Source organism: Littorina saxatilis, linkage group LG7 (assembly GCF_037325665.1).
Source record: "Littorina saxatilis isolate snail1 linkage group LG7, US_GU_Lsax_2.0, whole genome shotgun sequence".
Classification (NCBI taxonomy): domain Eukaryota; kingdom Metazoa; phylum Mollusca; class Gastropoda; order Littorinimorpha; family Littorinidae; genus Littorina; species Littorina saxatilis.
Window position 1 is genome coordinate 7946146 of NC_090251.1, and position 13966 is coordinate 7960111.

The following is a 13966-nucleotide window of genomic DNA, read 5'->3' on the forward strand; positions in this document are numbered from 1 at the left end:
TCACACAACAATACAATCCTCACACACAGACACATGCGAAGTGTTGTCACTGTGTATGTTTATGTTGTTTTATGTGTAGAAAGTAGTATGTAATTTTCAATGTAATTTTCTAACCGTAGTTGAAACAAACTGGTAAGAAGAAAAAAGTCAAAGAACTGACTGAACAAAGTCAAAGTACTGTGTGACTCTTCCAGACATTACTTTCAATTAATGACTATCTCGTGGTTTCAAGAAAGTATTCTACTATCTAATCTGTGACACTGATATAATGCAGAACAGTGCCAACCAGCACCACCAGCTTCCAAGACACTTGCTAGTAGCGTTTATGTGTCCTCAGCCACTGCAACCAAGACTCTTGTGAAAACAGTTTAAGAACAGTTCCTATCACCCTTGGTGTTGATAATATAATATCGTTTGTGGTTGTAGGTTATCCTATTGTGACGGGAATGCCGTCAACACGATAAAGTTTGCAGCAGCAAAGGCAATCCAGAATAGAATCTGGATTGTCATTGCAAATGCCAGCTTTTCCCCGTATGTCATAATGCATGAGAATGATGTAGTTAGGATTTCCGTAAGGAGTAAGTTGTAGTTTCGATATGGGCGATGGCCGCCATGTTGTTTTGTTAGCAAGTTAGATGCTGGGAATAAGACGAAAAGTTAACAAACCTGTTATTGTAGCGTTAGTTGAATAGTTGAACGTTTTAAGCAGTAGGAGATGTTATAATAAATATGTTCCCGGGTCATTAGAGCCCGTTTTAATGCTCGGTAGGAGACACGATCGGCTTAGCGACCGATGAAAGTTGTGTTCTAAAGAACAACGGTCTGCCGACCGGAGCAGACGAAATGTTGATCTAATGGGCGAGTGAAGCTCTTTTGAATAGAATAAAATTGTAGAGCAAGCAAGTGTATTGAAATGTTAATGAAACGATGTCTGCGGACATCGTAATTGTAGGGAAAGTAGGGATAATGAGGGATTATGTTTTACTGCGGATGATTCCGCGAGAGAGTCGGCCATTGTTGCTAATTTAGCCAATGCGAAACATCAGGACATTATTTTAGAGTTACTAGGATAGAAGGGGTATAAAAGATCGGAGCGCAGAAAGGTCGTTAGGTTTTGCAGGATAAATTCGACAGAGTAGGGTAAATTGCTAGCAGTAAAGAATCTTGAGATTCTCTTTCATTCAAATAGGCAGAATAGGAGTACGTTTAGCTTCAAAGGACGATCACCACCACTCGGGCCAGTCGAATTGTCTGGTTCCGAGCGATCCAAAAGTTAGGTTAGGAGAAAGAATCGTCGTAGATAGATAGAAACTAAACCAAATCGGACTGGGTAGGTCCGACAAACTTAGGTAGTTAGGCGACAGTAAACCTAGTGGAAGTACATGTGCGTTGGTTAAACCCATTGCAGTCGGGTTCGGACATCGTCTTGTACATTCCTAAATAGGAGTAGCATTTTGAGAATAGGGACTAAAAATATCGTTGACGAGATAAGGGCCGAGGCCTGGGTCTCCCAAGGATCAAAAATAGCAGTAGGAAGTCTCAGACTATCCCTTTAATAAACCTTTAGCCTGGTGAGGAAAGAACTGTTCTTCCGTTTGCAGCCAGGAAAAATAAGTAGCATCCCTATTGAAATTCTAGACACCCAACTTTAGCTAGTTTAGGGAACAAACATATCCTGTATGGGATCAAGGATTAGTTAGCTAGGCGTCAGACTGCAGAACCTCATCTTAGATAGATTCGGGGGTTGGGAGAATAGGCATTTTAGATGACATCTTACTTGAGCGAAAGCGTGTGCCTGTAAGGTGAATTTTGTATCATGTAATTTGTATTTAACTTACCATTTTATGCTGGTCGTTTGACCGTTTTGATAAATAAACCTGCTCGAAATATTACAACCCATGTGTGGACTCCCTTCATGTTTGATTGGTGTTCAAGTTGATTGAGTTCCTGTTCAGTTTATAGAGTTAATTGTTGACCAGTCAAGCCGGAATCTTAGGAAAAGCGAAGAGATAGCAATAGACTAGGGTTAGATTTGCATTGCACTAGGAGATAGGGAAAAACACAACGCGAGGTAACATCATAAAAGAAAAATAACATCAACTGCATGCACTAGTCTGCAACGCTGGACAGAGAGAAACATATAGGCAAATTTATCTCTCTCTGTTCCTCTTTACAACTTTTACTAGTTCTCGCCGGCAATTAGCTTAGAAACAACAACATAGTAAGCTGTAGAAATAGGAGAACTGCCACACTATATTACTTAGTAAGAAGTGACACTATATTTAAGATTTGTACAGTGTGTTATACTTGCTTTCCAAAAGAGAGGGGATGTAGTACTATCAACTGTGCCACCACCCAGCCTCTCCTCACTGTTATCTCTCAGACCTCTTCCCACGGTCTGGGCCCGTATGCTTATGGGGGAAGTTCGCGACAACTCCCGAAGTTTTGAGTGACATCGGAAGTACTTGCCTCACTTTCGTATGCATGGGCCGGAAAAAGGGTTTACCTCGAAGCAAAGCGAGGAAGTAACTCAGGGTATTTTGCGACTACTTCTAAAGTTTTGAGTGACATCGGAAGTACATCCTCACTTTCGCATGCATGGGACGAAAAAAGAGTTTACTTTGGAAGCTAACGAGGAAGTAAATGAGGGTAAATGTACTACAGCCAGACCCAGTAGTAAACACGCTACTTCCACAGTTTCTCAGTGCAAAAAGGCAGGGTTTTTCTTCAGTTTTTCATGTCAAACCGAGCTGACGCTCCCAAAGAGAGAAAATAGAGGGAAAAGTCGTATCTTCTGCATGCATTTCGTGCAAATTTCCCTGAATACAAACCTGAGTTGCCAGCTTTGACTTTTGTTTGTTCTGGGTCATTGGCCACCACTCTTTCATTCCCGCTTATACGAGGGGGTTACTGTGTTTCTATGAAAATGGGCGTCGTTGTGTGCATGTGTGAGTGTGTGTGTGTGTTTGTGTGCGTGCGTGCGTGTGTTTGTGTGCGTGTGTGTGTGTGTGTGTGTGTGTGTGTTCGAGTGTTGAAGTGTAAGTTTCTGCTATTTTTTGTGTCATTGCTTTATCTGTGTGTGTGTGTGTGTGTGTGTGTGTGTGTGTGTGTGTGTGTGTATTTGTGCGAGTGCCTGTCTGCCTGTGCGTGCGTGCGTGCGGGTATAATTGTGCGTCTGTTCCTTCATACGTTTGTTTGCGTGTACGCGCGTGCCGTGTGTGTGTGTTTGTGTGTGTGTTTGTGTGTGTGTTTGTGTGTGTGTGTGTTTGTGTGTGTGTTTGTTTGTGTGTGTGTGTGTGTGTGTGTTTTCGATGTTATGTGTGTGTTCGACGGTGTGTGTGTTTGTGTGTGTGGTGTGTGTGTGTGTGTGTGTGTGTTCGACGTTATGTGTGTGTTCGACGGTGTGTGTGTGTGTGTGTGTGTTTGTGTGCGTGCGTGCGTGTGTGTGTGTGTGTGTGTGTGTGTGTGTGTACCCACTCCCCACACTATGATGAGCTGACTATATTTGCGCCTTGATATTTTATTCATGTTCTTACGTTTTATGCTGTTTATTGTGATTCACCACACCCGAGTTTATCGTAATTGAGATAATAAAGTGTTTTATGTCTATGTATTATGTCTAATACACATGCACACACGCACGTAGGCTACAAAAATCCAATCTTGACTTTGAACTTTATATAAACATACATCCTCTTCACAATTAATGAGGACAAACGTAATTTACAAACACCTAAGTACAACAATTTTTCTGTTTTAAAAATTCGGACACACATTTTCCCAAATAATATGAAATTCGCTGAACTTATCTTCTTTTCACTACACCTTATATTTTGATTCCCAAAAAATGGAGTTCTGCCTTTTTAAATTTACCAGTAACACAAACATTCGCTCTGACCAAACTATTTTTGTCCAGCAGTTTTACCGATACACAATCATTAAAAAAAACACTACAAAAAGAGTTTTAAGTTAACCGACTTCGCTACCACATAAACAACCTTTTTTTATTGTCCCCAACATTCTGGTCAACGAAATCATTATTATTGACAGTCATTCTATTTAAGGACAATATTATTATCACAGCTTTCGTTCAACCAGTTAAAAACAACAATCATAGTAAAAGCTACAGCGCGATCAACGTTTGCCCATTTACGAACTCGCGATGAGATTTGTTTCTTCTGGTCACCAAGCCTACCGTTTACAAACGCATGCGCACTAATTGGGATTCCCCCAATTTTCTCGACCTTGGCCTCAGAACTCTCGAAGCCACTACTTCGGCGTTCAATTTAGCTCGTGCATACCGAGTAGCTGGCAACTTTGCTTTCGAAGTTCCCACTTCCAATGTCAAGGGCCTCTCGCTTGACATAATTATACGACGATATCGCATCTCAAGGGTCCTTACCCATCCAAAAGAAACCTCCAGCGCATACTACAATTGCAGGACATTCCGTTTTTAAAGGCAGCTCATTGGGAAATTATCTCAGACACAATATCGAAGACGTGAAATGCGTCAATCGAGCAACTGTCGTAACTTGGCTACAATGAGACGGTCTCCTACCTTGCACCATAGACACGGACTGTGACATTCTTGTTTAATTTAGGTGAAATGCTTAAAACAGAGTGACTCAAAAGCGACAGTTCGATCAGTTACTGACCGAAAAAAACGTGCTCGAGTCATTCGGCGAAGGTGGCGAGCTTTCAAACCAGCACGACTGAATAACTCAGAATGCCTTTTTTCATCATGCCTCTATTCTACACGAGTAACATAGTGCAGTGGTAACCGTTCCGGACTCTCGTTCAGTTGCTCCGGGTTCAAGATCCGCCGGGAGCTATATTTTTTTTATTAATCTTTTCCTTTTTAAGCCTCCGCAATTGCATTCCGGCTGCAAAAACCGGGTTTTGCCTCTGTGTTAATTTTATTCATTTGCAAAAGAAACCTTCCTATGCTTTGAAAAAGTCATATCATGTCTTGACTTTCAACTGTACGCGCGTGTGTACCTATATGTGTGTCACTACGGTGAGTATGTGTGTGTGTGTGTGTGTGTGTGTGTGTGTGTGTGTGTGTGTGTGTGCCGGGTGTGTGTGTGTGTGTGTGTGTGTGACGTGTCACTTGTGTCATCATAGTTTCAGTGTGTGTATGAGTGTAGATTGAGAGAGAATGAGAGAAAGTGAGAGAGAGTGAGTGTGTGGTTATTTGTTTGTGACTGTGTGCGTGCGTGTATGGGTGCGTGTGTGTGTGTATATGTGTGCGCGCGAGCGCGCGCGTGTGTGTGTGTGTGTGTGTGTGCAGTGTGTTTTTGTTTATGTGTGCCGTCAGTGTCACTTGTGTCATAGTGTCAGTATGTGTATGAGTGTACGTTTGTCTGTGTGTGCGTGTGTCGTAAGAGAGAGAGAGAGAGAGAGAGAGAGAGAGAGAGAGAGAGAGAGAGAGAGAGAGAGAGAGAGAGAGAGAGAGAGAGAGCGACACTTCTTTGGCAATTTTGGACCAGACAGCGTCTTTATGTTTAACAGTTAGACTGTTCTGAAATTTGGACAGAATAACCGTTCTTTCGTAAAACACTTCTGTCAAGAGTACAGCAACTGATTTCACCATCTGAAAAAGGCGCAGAACGCCCCTCTGTGTCTACTTTCTTTTTGAGCGGCACACGTGCCTTGCCATTTTCGTTGACTGAAATGTTGATAGAAACGTGCGCATGCGTATTAGTAGGGATTCCCCCAATTTCCCCGACCTTGACCTTAATACTCTCGCTGTCACTACTTTGGCGTTCAAGTCAGTTCATGCATTGTGAACAGTTAGAAAGTTGACTTCGGGAGTTCCCACTTCGAAAAGAGGCCTCTACTTCCAGTGTTTCTTACTTCTAGTTCATGCATACGGGCCCTGGTATTATCAGTTACAATAAGAGTACATTGTGCACCCTAAACTTATTCCAGCACAGCATCCTTATGCTAATGAGTTTCACTCTGTGCTCAGCTCTGTTACTGTATGCTGCTTATATCTTATGCTCTATACTTTAATGAATAAACTTAGTGATAGACATTCGTCTGATGTTATACTGATGTGGCTGAGAGTGTGACCCTACGATAGCCTCCGAATATAAACACATAACACCATACTATTACAACGGGCTTGTGTGAATCCGAGTCGAGTAAACTGCGGGGTTCAGCGACAAATGAGGGAGTGGCATCAAAATGAAAAGAAGAAGACGAACAGAAGTTGGAGATAAGATATATGGGGAAGAGAAGAGGATGTGAGGTGTTAGATGTAGCCAACCTTAGGTGTTCAAACTCAAGACCGGGACAAAGTAGAAAGCGATGTACCGCGACCGACTCTCAGTGCCGACATACAACTTCCAAGCTGTATTGCTTAACGTCTACAACAGGCGAAGTATTGAAGCTTTGGCTCACCTAAACCCGACGACTGAATATGTAAGTGATCCACGTGTGAAAACAGAACTGCGCGATGACAGCCAACATTTCTATCCCCGACTGACAAACACGGTAACACGGTAACACTGCATGCGAACTGACTTGGGTCAACGATCAAACCCAGCACAGCCCGAACTGAATTTGTTGCGCTGCCATTATCGTGTGCAATTCTGGTAAAAATATAAACCCGGTATGCCGAATTGAGTATAATGAAAGCCGATGTCAAATATACACAGGGGTATTTTAAAATGACTTTCAAAATGTAAAAGCAGATAGCAGACCTTTTTATAAGCAATATGAATGACTGAATGTCCTCATACAAGTCGAATGACGCCGTCCATTATGCTGACAAATGGGAACTAGCTTTGCGCATGAATTCATTGACATGAATTTCGACTGCGGAGGCTTTTGGCAAGCTGAAAACAGGCACGGGCAGGTTTTAGTGGAAAAGGTTAGTGTTTTTAATGAAAACGTCGGAGTAATGGGATAAATAGCTTACACACCTCGTCCTGAATATCTTGCATATTTTCCCTCGGGTCGATTTTCAGGTATTACCGAGCCTTGAGGAGGGTCTGTCTGAGAAAAATATACATTTTCCTTTTTGGACAATGTGTTGCACGCAAGACAACACGACAAACGCTCGTGTTATCATTCTTTTACTTTAAGGTCGACTTGCGTGCCCGCTCTTTCGCTAATATCAATTAAAATTCATCTTGGAAGTTCGGTTTTATTACGCTTTTAATTAAGAAGATTAAACTAAGACAACAAATAGTTAGTTTTACCCATTAAACTCGATAAGGTAGTGACATTTTATGTTGAACGCAAGATGGTGTCGCACGCAAGATCTGAAAAGATGTTGACGACATAATTTCAACACTTGATAGCGCATTCGTGGTTCGTGATTTCTTCACAAATTTTGAACACAGAATGTGTCACGTGGTTCCGTAGATGAAGTAGATCTTTGTACATGTAAATTTTGTTTTTAAAAGAAAATAACCGTTAATTACCGAACATTTTGTCGCACGCAAGATATGACGAAATTTTCAAATCATTTTCAAAAATGCTGTTCAAAAGTTCTGCAGTCTTTGCTGGATTACTTGAAAGACAGCAGTTTGATACACCGTTATCGCTTGACGTGTCGACATCAATTCCAGAGTTTTTGAAAAAGAAATTTAGTAAATATCTGCGATTGAAAAATGTATGCCGTGATGACGACACATCTTGCGTGCGACACCTTAAAATTCGGTTATCGAAAAAAAAAAATTCTCTCGAGATTTAGATTTGACGTTTGGTCTCGTCTGTAAAGCGATGTTTCAGGCATTCAATCAAACTAAATGCAATTCATTTGTGCTTCTTGTTATTTTTCTGTGGCATATTCAAAACACGAGGTATCACGATGTCCGTTTTCAGATGGCCGGTTTTGGCGTTATTTTTGACTTTAAACAAAGATAACTTCAAAACCGTTCAAGTCAGACACACGAAATTATGTCCACTATCTCTTCGCACATTCATCCACACACACACACCAATTTTCAGCAGACACACGTTTTTAGAAACATTTTTATTGTAAAACAAAGTCGTCTTCTGTTCTGTGAGCACCTTTTGGCACTTAGTCATATATATATATATATATATATATATATATATATATATATATATATATATATATATATATGTATAGGTTACAACACGAGTGGTTTTTTATATGGCTTGTATTTCAGTCAAGACCCAGCGGATGAATATCATCGGGAGACACGAGCCTCTGGCGAGTGGCTCTCGATTGATATTCCCGCTGGGTCTTGACTGAAATACAAGCCATATAAAAAACCACGAGTGTTGTAATCTGTATATCCCATTCTACCATCAAACACAAAGTGTAGACTACTAGCGGCACTGTTGCGATCTGTGCAGGGTAAAACTGTTGCCAGCGAGACTTAGCCCTTTTGCAACCTTAAACTAAGTGACCGTCGCTGAAAAAATAAAACGAATGAGTGCATCGATAAGTACGCGGTAACACTACTTTCAGACCATTTAAAAGCTTTAAGTAAAGGTTCATAAGTTGCAAGAAAGTAATGAAGTCGAATAGAAATTAATTTAGTTGAAGCGCACAATTCTTTTGTTTTGCGTTTCAGGTCGGCAGAACGGGCGAAACGGGTTTGGGACCCATTTGGCTTACTCGATTCAGATATGATTCCACGTTGTTTTTCTCGAACGTGTGTAATTAGGCTTATTGACAGAGAAGCAAATTTTAGGGAACAAATATGTAGGTTTAGATTTAACCATTTGCTCCCTATTTGAAATGTATCTACGTGATAAACTGTTTTGCGAGTGTGTTTGCATGGATGAACTTAAACTGGTATGGGTCACACAGTGAGGAAAACGCGACCGACACGTCTGTCACCGCCGATTGATTGCATTTTGAAGGAATATGACTGGATTACGGAAAAATATGTGGACTTACTGCAGAGCCAGGCAAAAGAGTAGATTTGCTCGCAAAACACGTGAAACAGCCGATGTTTGATAGCTGAAGGCGCACAACAAAACACACTAACGACAGATTCTCAAAAGTCGTCTGCTAACGATGCAAGGGGAGGGTACTCGTGTTTTTGTTTTGGTTCGCTAGCATCTGGTTATCTTGTAAGTTGAATGTTCGTTTTTTTCGACCTGCATTGCTTTCATAATGAAAGAAACTTTTGCTTATTGCATCTCATACATCAGATCAGTTCTGAGATTCATTTTTGCGTGCAACTGATATGGTTTTCTGAGCCGTGCAATACGATTTTAGAACTTCATACAAATGTGTCACATTGTTCGGCGCGAGGTCAAAGGTCGGGAGCAAAGTAGTTCTTCGCCCAAATCGGAATCTGCACTATCATATATTTTTTTGAGTCCATGATGTATTTATTGAGCTATAAAAATACAACATATATACCCATACTGAAGTAACAGAGACAAAGAAGGGAGGTCATGGGATATATGACTTTCAATTGTTTCTTTCACAATTTCTGATGTTTTATATATATATATATATATATATATATATATATATATATATATATATATATATATATATATATATATCTATAAATATATATAGATAGGTGACAGTGTATTTTTCGCGTGGCTATAAATTGATTCGACCTTTTCACTTTGACAGTAAGAACAACTTACGGATGCAAGGGAAGCGTTCTGGACAGCGCAGTGACATTCTAAAAATAGTAACGTAGACTGAAACGGGAATATGGATTGAAGCCACACGAAGGAAGGGAGATAAACGCAAAACACTGGAGAAGATAAGGAAGAGTTACTGGGAATGGTGAAATGAACAGAAAAACCAAAATCGGTTCAGCGCTGCGCGCTGAGAGCACGTGTTGAAATATCTCATCGATGATATTGTGTCCGGGGTGTAGCTGAATACGGTGTCCAAATTTGAAAAAGATCCACCGAGACCTTTGGCGTTGTGATGTGGTGTAGCGGCTTTGGTGTGTCGGTATGGGGGCCCGGGTAGCTGAGGTGGAACCAAAATCGGTTCGGCGCTGCGCGCTGAGAGCACGTGTTGAAATATCTCATCGATGAGGTTGTGTCCGGGGTCTCTCTGAATAAGCCCACCAAATTTGAAGCAGATCCATCGAGAACTTTGGCCGTGCATGGCGAATACACACATACACACACACACAGACAGACAGACAGGCAGACAGACAGACAGACAGACAGACAGACAGACAGACAGACAGACAGACAGACAGACAGACACAAGTCGTATATATATATATAGATGGCATGAAGATTGAAATACAAATTCAGAATACTATGTTTGTGGCAATACAAGGCAAATACTTACTGCACTTAGACAGATAATCGCAGGTGTTGGTTTCACTCTGAAAACAGTCGTTGGCAGTTTGGCACGGGCCTCCAAGCTTAACTCCTGAAGTCACAGTAACATTGCAGTAACTGTTTTGATCATTCAAGCAGTATCATTCAAAGCGCAAGTTAATCAGCGGCAATTATGGCAGAACTTCATACATACATAGCCGTCATCATTTCCACGACTGTTAATTTATAATGAGATGGGTAACAAAAACATGGGTTGTATATGTGACACATCAAGTGTTAAATAGGTGTGAAACGTGGATTGTCAAAGTCAAAGCCAATCAGCATCTATCTTTAAAGGCATATGTACGCGCTCCCGTGTTTACAAAGTGTAGTTTGCCCATAATCGATGTCAAACGCACCATAAGACCATGTAATGACGATATGTCGCCATGCGCGGACCATATACATGCATTACAGCTTGTTCTAGCCTCTGAAAAAGTGAGAATGTCAACAAAGACGCGGAGTTATTTCCCTTGCGTCAACGTTCCCTCTGTTGACAAATCTATAAATAGGACGATCTAGATCAAAATAAAAATTCAAATATCTCAACATTTAAGGGGTCCTAGACCACAATATCTTGCAGGGAACTTAATTTAGCATGTCTCCAGCTGTTGGTAAAGCAATTAGCGTGTATAGTCATCGAGTACATATGGCTTTAAGACAAATAGTGATTTATAAATGTGTCAGAGATAAATCTGGCAGTTATAATGCTTATACTTTGACATTTCTTTTGCTGACGTTATATATTTTATAACCCGTTCAAGTGTATTTAAATCAAAATATACTCACTGCATTGATTAACCGACGGGTCGCATTCTGTATCTATCTTACACTTGTCACTGTTTCCACTACAGTCCTCGTGTAACTTCAGCTCTGCAAAATAGAAACGCTATTGAGCAATATTTAGTCTTGAACAAGAAAGCAAAGGGTTCTACACTACTCGTCATAAAAAAAACCAGATGCGTTTGAGGGCAGATCTTTCTGATGAGGCCGTTTATCGTAAAACCAATTATATGACTGGAAAGGTCATTGATTCCCCTACCTCGTTCAGAAAACAGAGTTAGTTTACATGACGTAGTGTCAATACAGTGGAACCTACAACACAGACACCCTCTAAAATCAAATTCGCAAAATCAAGGTTCCCGCGATAAATTCGACACAAAATCAAAACAACTAAATCGAAACACGTTTAGCATGTCATTAGACACAATAATCACATCTGCACCTTCACATATCTTGTCTAACACGGACGCTAAGGCATGCTGAGCGGTGTAGGTGTCAATCCTCTCAGAAGGCATACAAGGCAGTTTTTGAAGCCGTTTTAGCGGGTAATGAGACAAAAATAATTGTACATTTGATCGAGTAACTCGTCAACGTATTGTCTTCAAACTTTCAGTGATTTGTTTGTAAACTACACACGGAATCTCAAGTCATTTGAGATATTAGTTCCGTTGTTATGCGACATACCAGAAAGAGTTTTAAAAATAAAGATGTACCATGTCCGCTTAAACAAACAAATAATAAAATTAGCATGCATTTAGAAAAATGAAAGCTTCAAGTTACTCTTAAATTCAATACAGTTTCAACAATAGCTGTTCACAGCGCACTTGTTTAAACGCACACACAAATTCTTGATCAGTTAAGCGTGTCAGCAGTTAGCTTTGCAAGGATAGGCCGATATTTGCGCTCATCGCTCTGAATGAGTCAACTTCTTCAAAATTACTTTCGCGTTGAAATCCTCATGCCACCCATGTATGATACAATATGTACATGAAATTTGAATATGTGGTGCATCTGTTATTGTTCTTGAAGATTTCAACAAATTATTTTTTTTTCGATGAGTCAGCAAAAACTTAAGAAACATTTCTGACATGATATGACAAATAACAGCAGACCTAATGCCTAAAATGACTTCAAATTCCGTATGTATTTTACGACGTGTGTTAGCACCAATCTCCGAAAGTTTGGAGGCAATGCGTTAGGGAGTTACTCAAATGTACTCTGTTTTACATTTAGTCAAGTTGATGATGATAAAATCGTTTATTTAACGTCACTCTGTAAAAACATTGGCGACATTTGTCTTAGATTAAGAACACACACAGGCACGCACACAAACTTTCCCTTTATGTACAGTGGTTCACCACCCTCCCGCCCCCCGCACACTCTCGCTCATCTAATTAAAAATGGTGTTAAGAGATACTTGGATATAAAATGGTATTTTTAAAAGTTCTGATAAAAATATATAGTAGCTGTATGAGAAGCAATGGCGTCAGCCGCAGCAACGTCTCTTCATATCCAGGGACCAAGTGGGTGCGTGTGCATAAGTCCAGCGATAAGTTTGGGACCTTGCCACCCAAGGTCTTTATTAAAACTTAAAAGATAACTTAATTTTTCCTTTGAGGTATTTGGCAGAATATTTCTATTTGAGTTCATAAACTGAGTCAGGGGTTGAAAGTGGCATGAGTTCAAATCACACTCCAAAGTCAAATGAGCAATGGTGAGGTCGGATTGACAGGTGCATTTAAGCTCTAGAAATTGGTAATTCCCAGCTTCTGCCCTTAGGCGGTTAATCCTTTTTATTACACGTGGGCATGCATTATAGGTGTTCATTTGTTTTGATGGGGCTTCCCGAATGAGCCAGCCAGAGCTTATAGCCTTGTGCATATATTTGTTCCTCCATTCTCTCCAGAGAAGAGAGTCTGTAAGGCTACTGATCTCAGAAGCAGACAATGGCAGGTCTACCTCGGAGGCGCCTATGCCTTGGGCAGCTTCTTTAGCGGCTTTGTCCGCTTTCTCGTTGCCAGGCACGTTCACGTGTGCTGGACACCAGACCAGGTTAATCTCGCTTCCTTTTTATATTTAGTCAAGTTTTGACTAAATATTTTAACATCGAGGGGGAATCGAAACGAGGGTCGTGGTGTATGTGCGTGTGTGTGTGCGTGTGTGCGTGTGTGCGTGTGTGTGTGTGTGTGTCTGTGTGTGTGTAGAGCGATTCAGACTAAACTACTGGACCGATCTTTATGAAATTTGACATGAGAGTTCCTGGGTATGAAATCCCCGAACGGTTTTTTCATTTTTTTGATAAATGTCTTTGATGACGTCATATCCGGCTTTTCGTGAAAGTTGAGGCGGCACTGTCACGCCCTCATTTTTCAACCAAATTGGTTGAAATTTTGGTCAAGTAATCTTCGACAAAGCCCGGACTTCGGTATTGCATTTCAGCTTGGTGGCTTAAAAATTAATTAATGACTTTGGTCATTAACAAGAAGAGCAAACGCTCGATCGAGTCACTTTCGCAGTTCTGAATATTATATGAGGCATCAGATGGACAGGAAGAAATTGCTATTCACAACACAATGAGTCACGTTCACATAAAATTTGAGCCCGGTCACTTTTATAGTTTCCGAGAAAAGCCCAACGTTAAGTTGTGTGTTGCCGAACAGAAAAGGCTAGTTATCTCCCTTGTTTTTCTGATAACGTTCGTAAAAGGCTACAGATGTAAATACTTTGATGTAAAGAATAATCCTACAAAGTTTCAATCACATCCGATGAACTTTGTCAAAGATATAAAATGTCTAATTTTTCCTTTGACGCTGACCTGTGACCTTGAAAAAGGTCAAAGGTCAACGAAACCATCGTTAAAGTGTAGAGGTCATTGGAGAAAAGC

The 13966-nt window shown here is 40.6% G+C and overlaps 1 protein-coding gene across 1 annotated transcript in view; it reads right to left on the reverse strand.

Moving 5' to 3' along the window:
- Window positions 1-323: 323 nt before the first annotated feature.
- The window catches only part of LOC138972052 (uncharacterized), a 542426-nt gene continuing 528783 nt past the window's right edge, over window positions 324-13966 (reverse strand). The window contains exons 12-14 of the mRNA XM_070344892.1: window positions 11089-11172; window positions 10268-10351; window positions 324-340 (exon numbers count right to left, since the gene is read on the reverse strand). Coding sequence (XP_070200993.1) covers window positions 324-340; window positions 10268-10351; window positions 11089-11172 — 185 coding nt within the window. The remainder of the gene's footprint in view (window positions 341-10267; window positions 10352-11088; window positions 11173-13966) is intronic.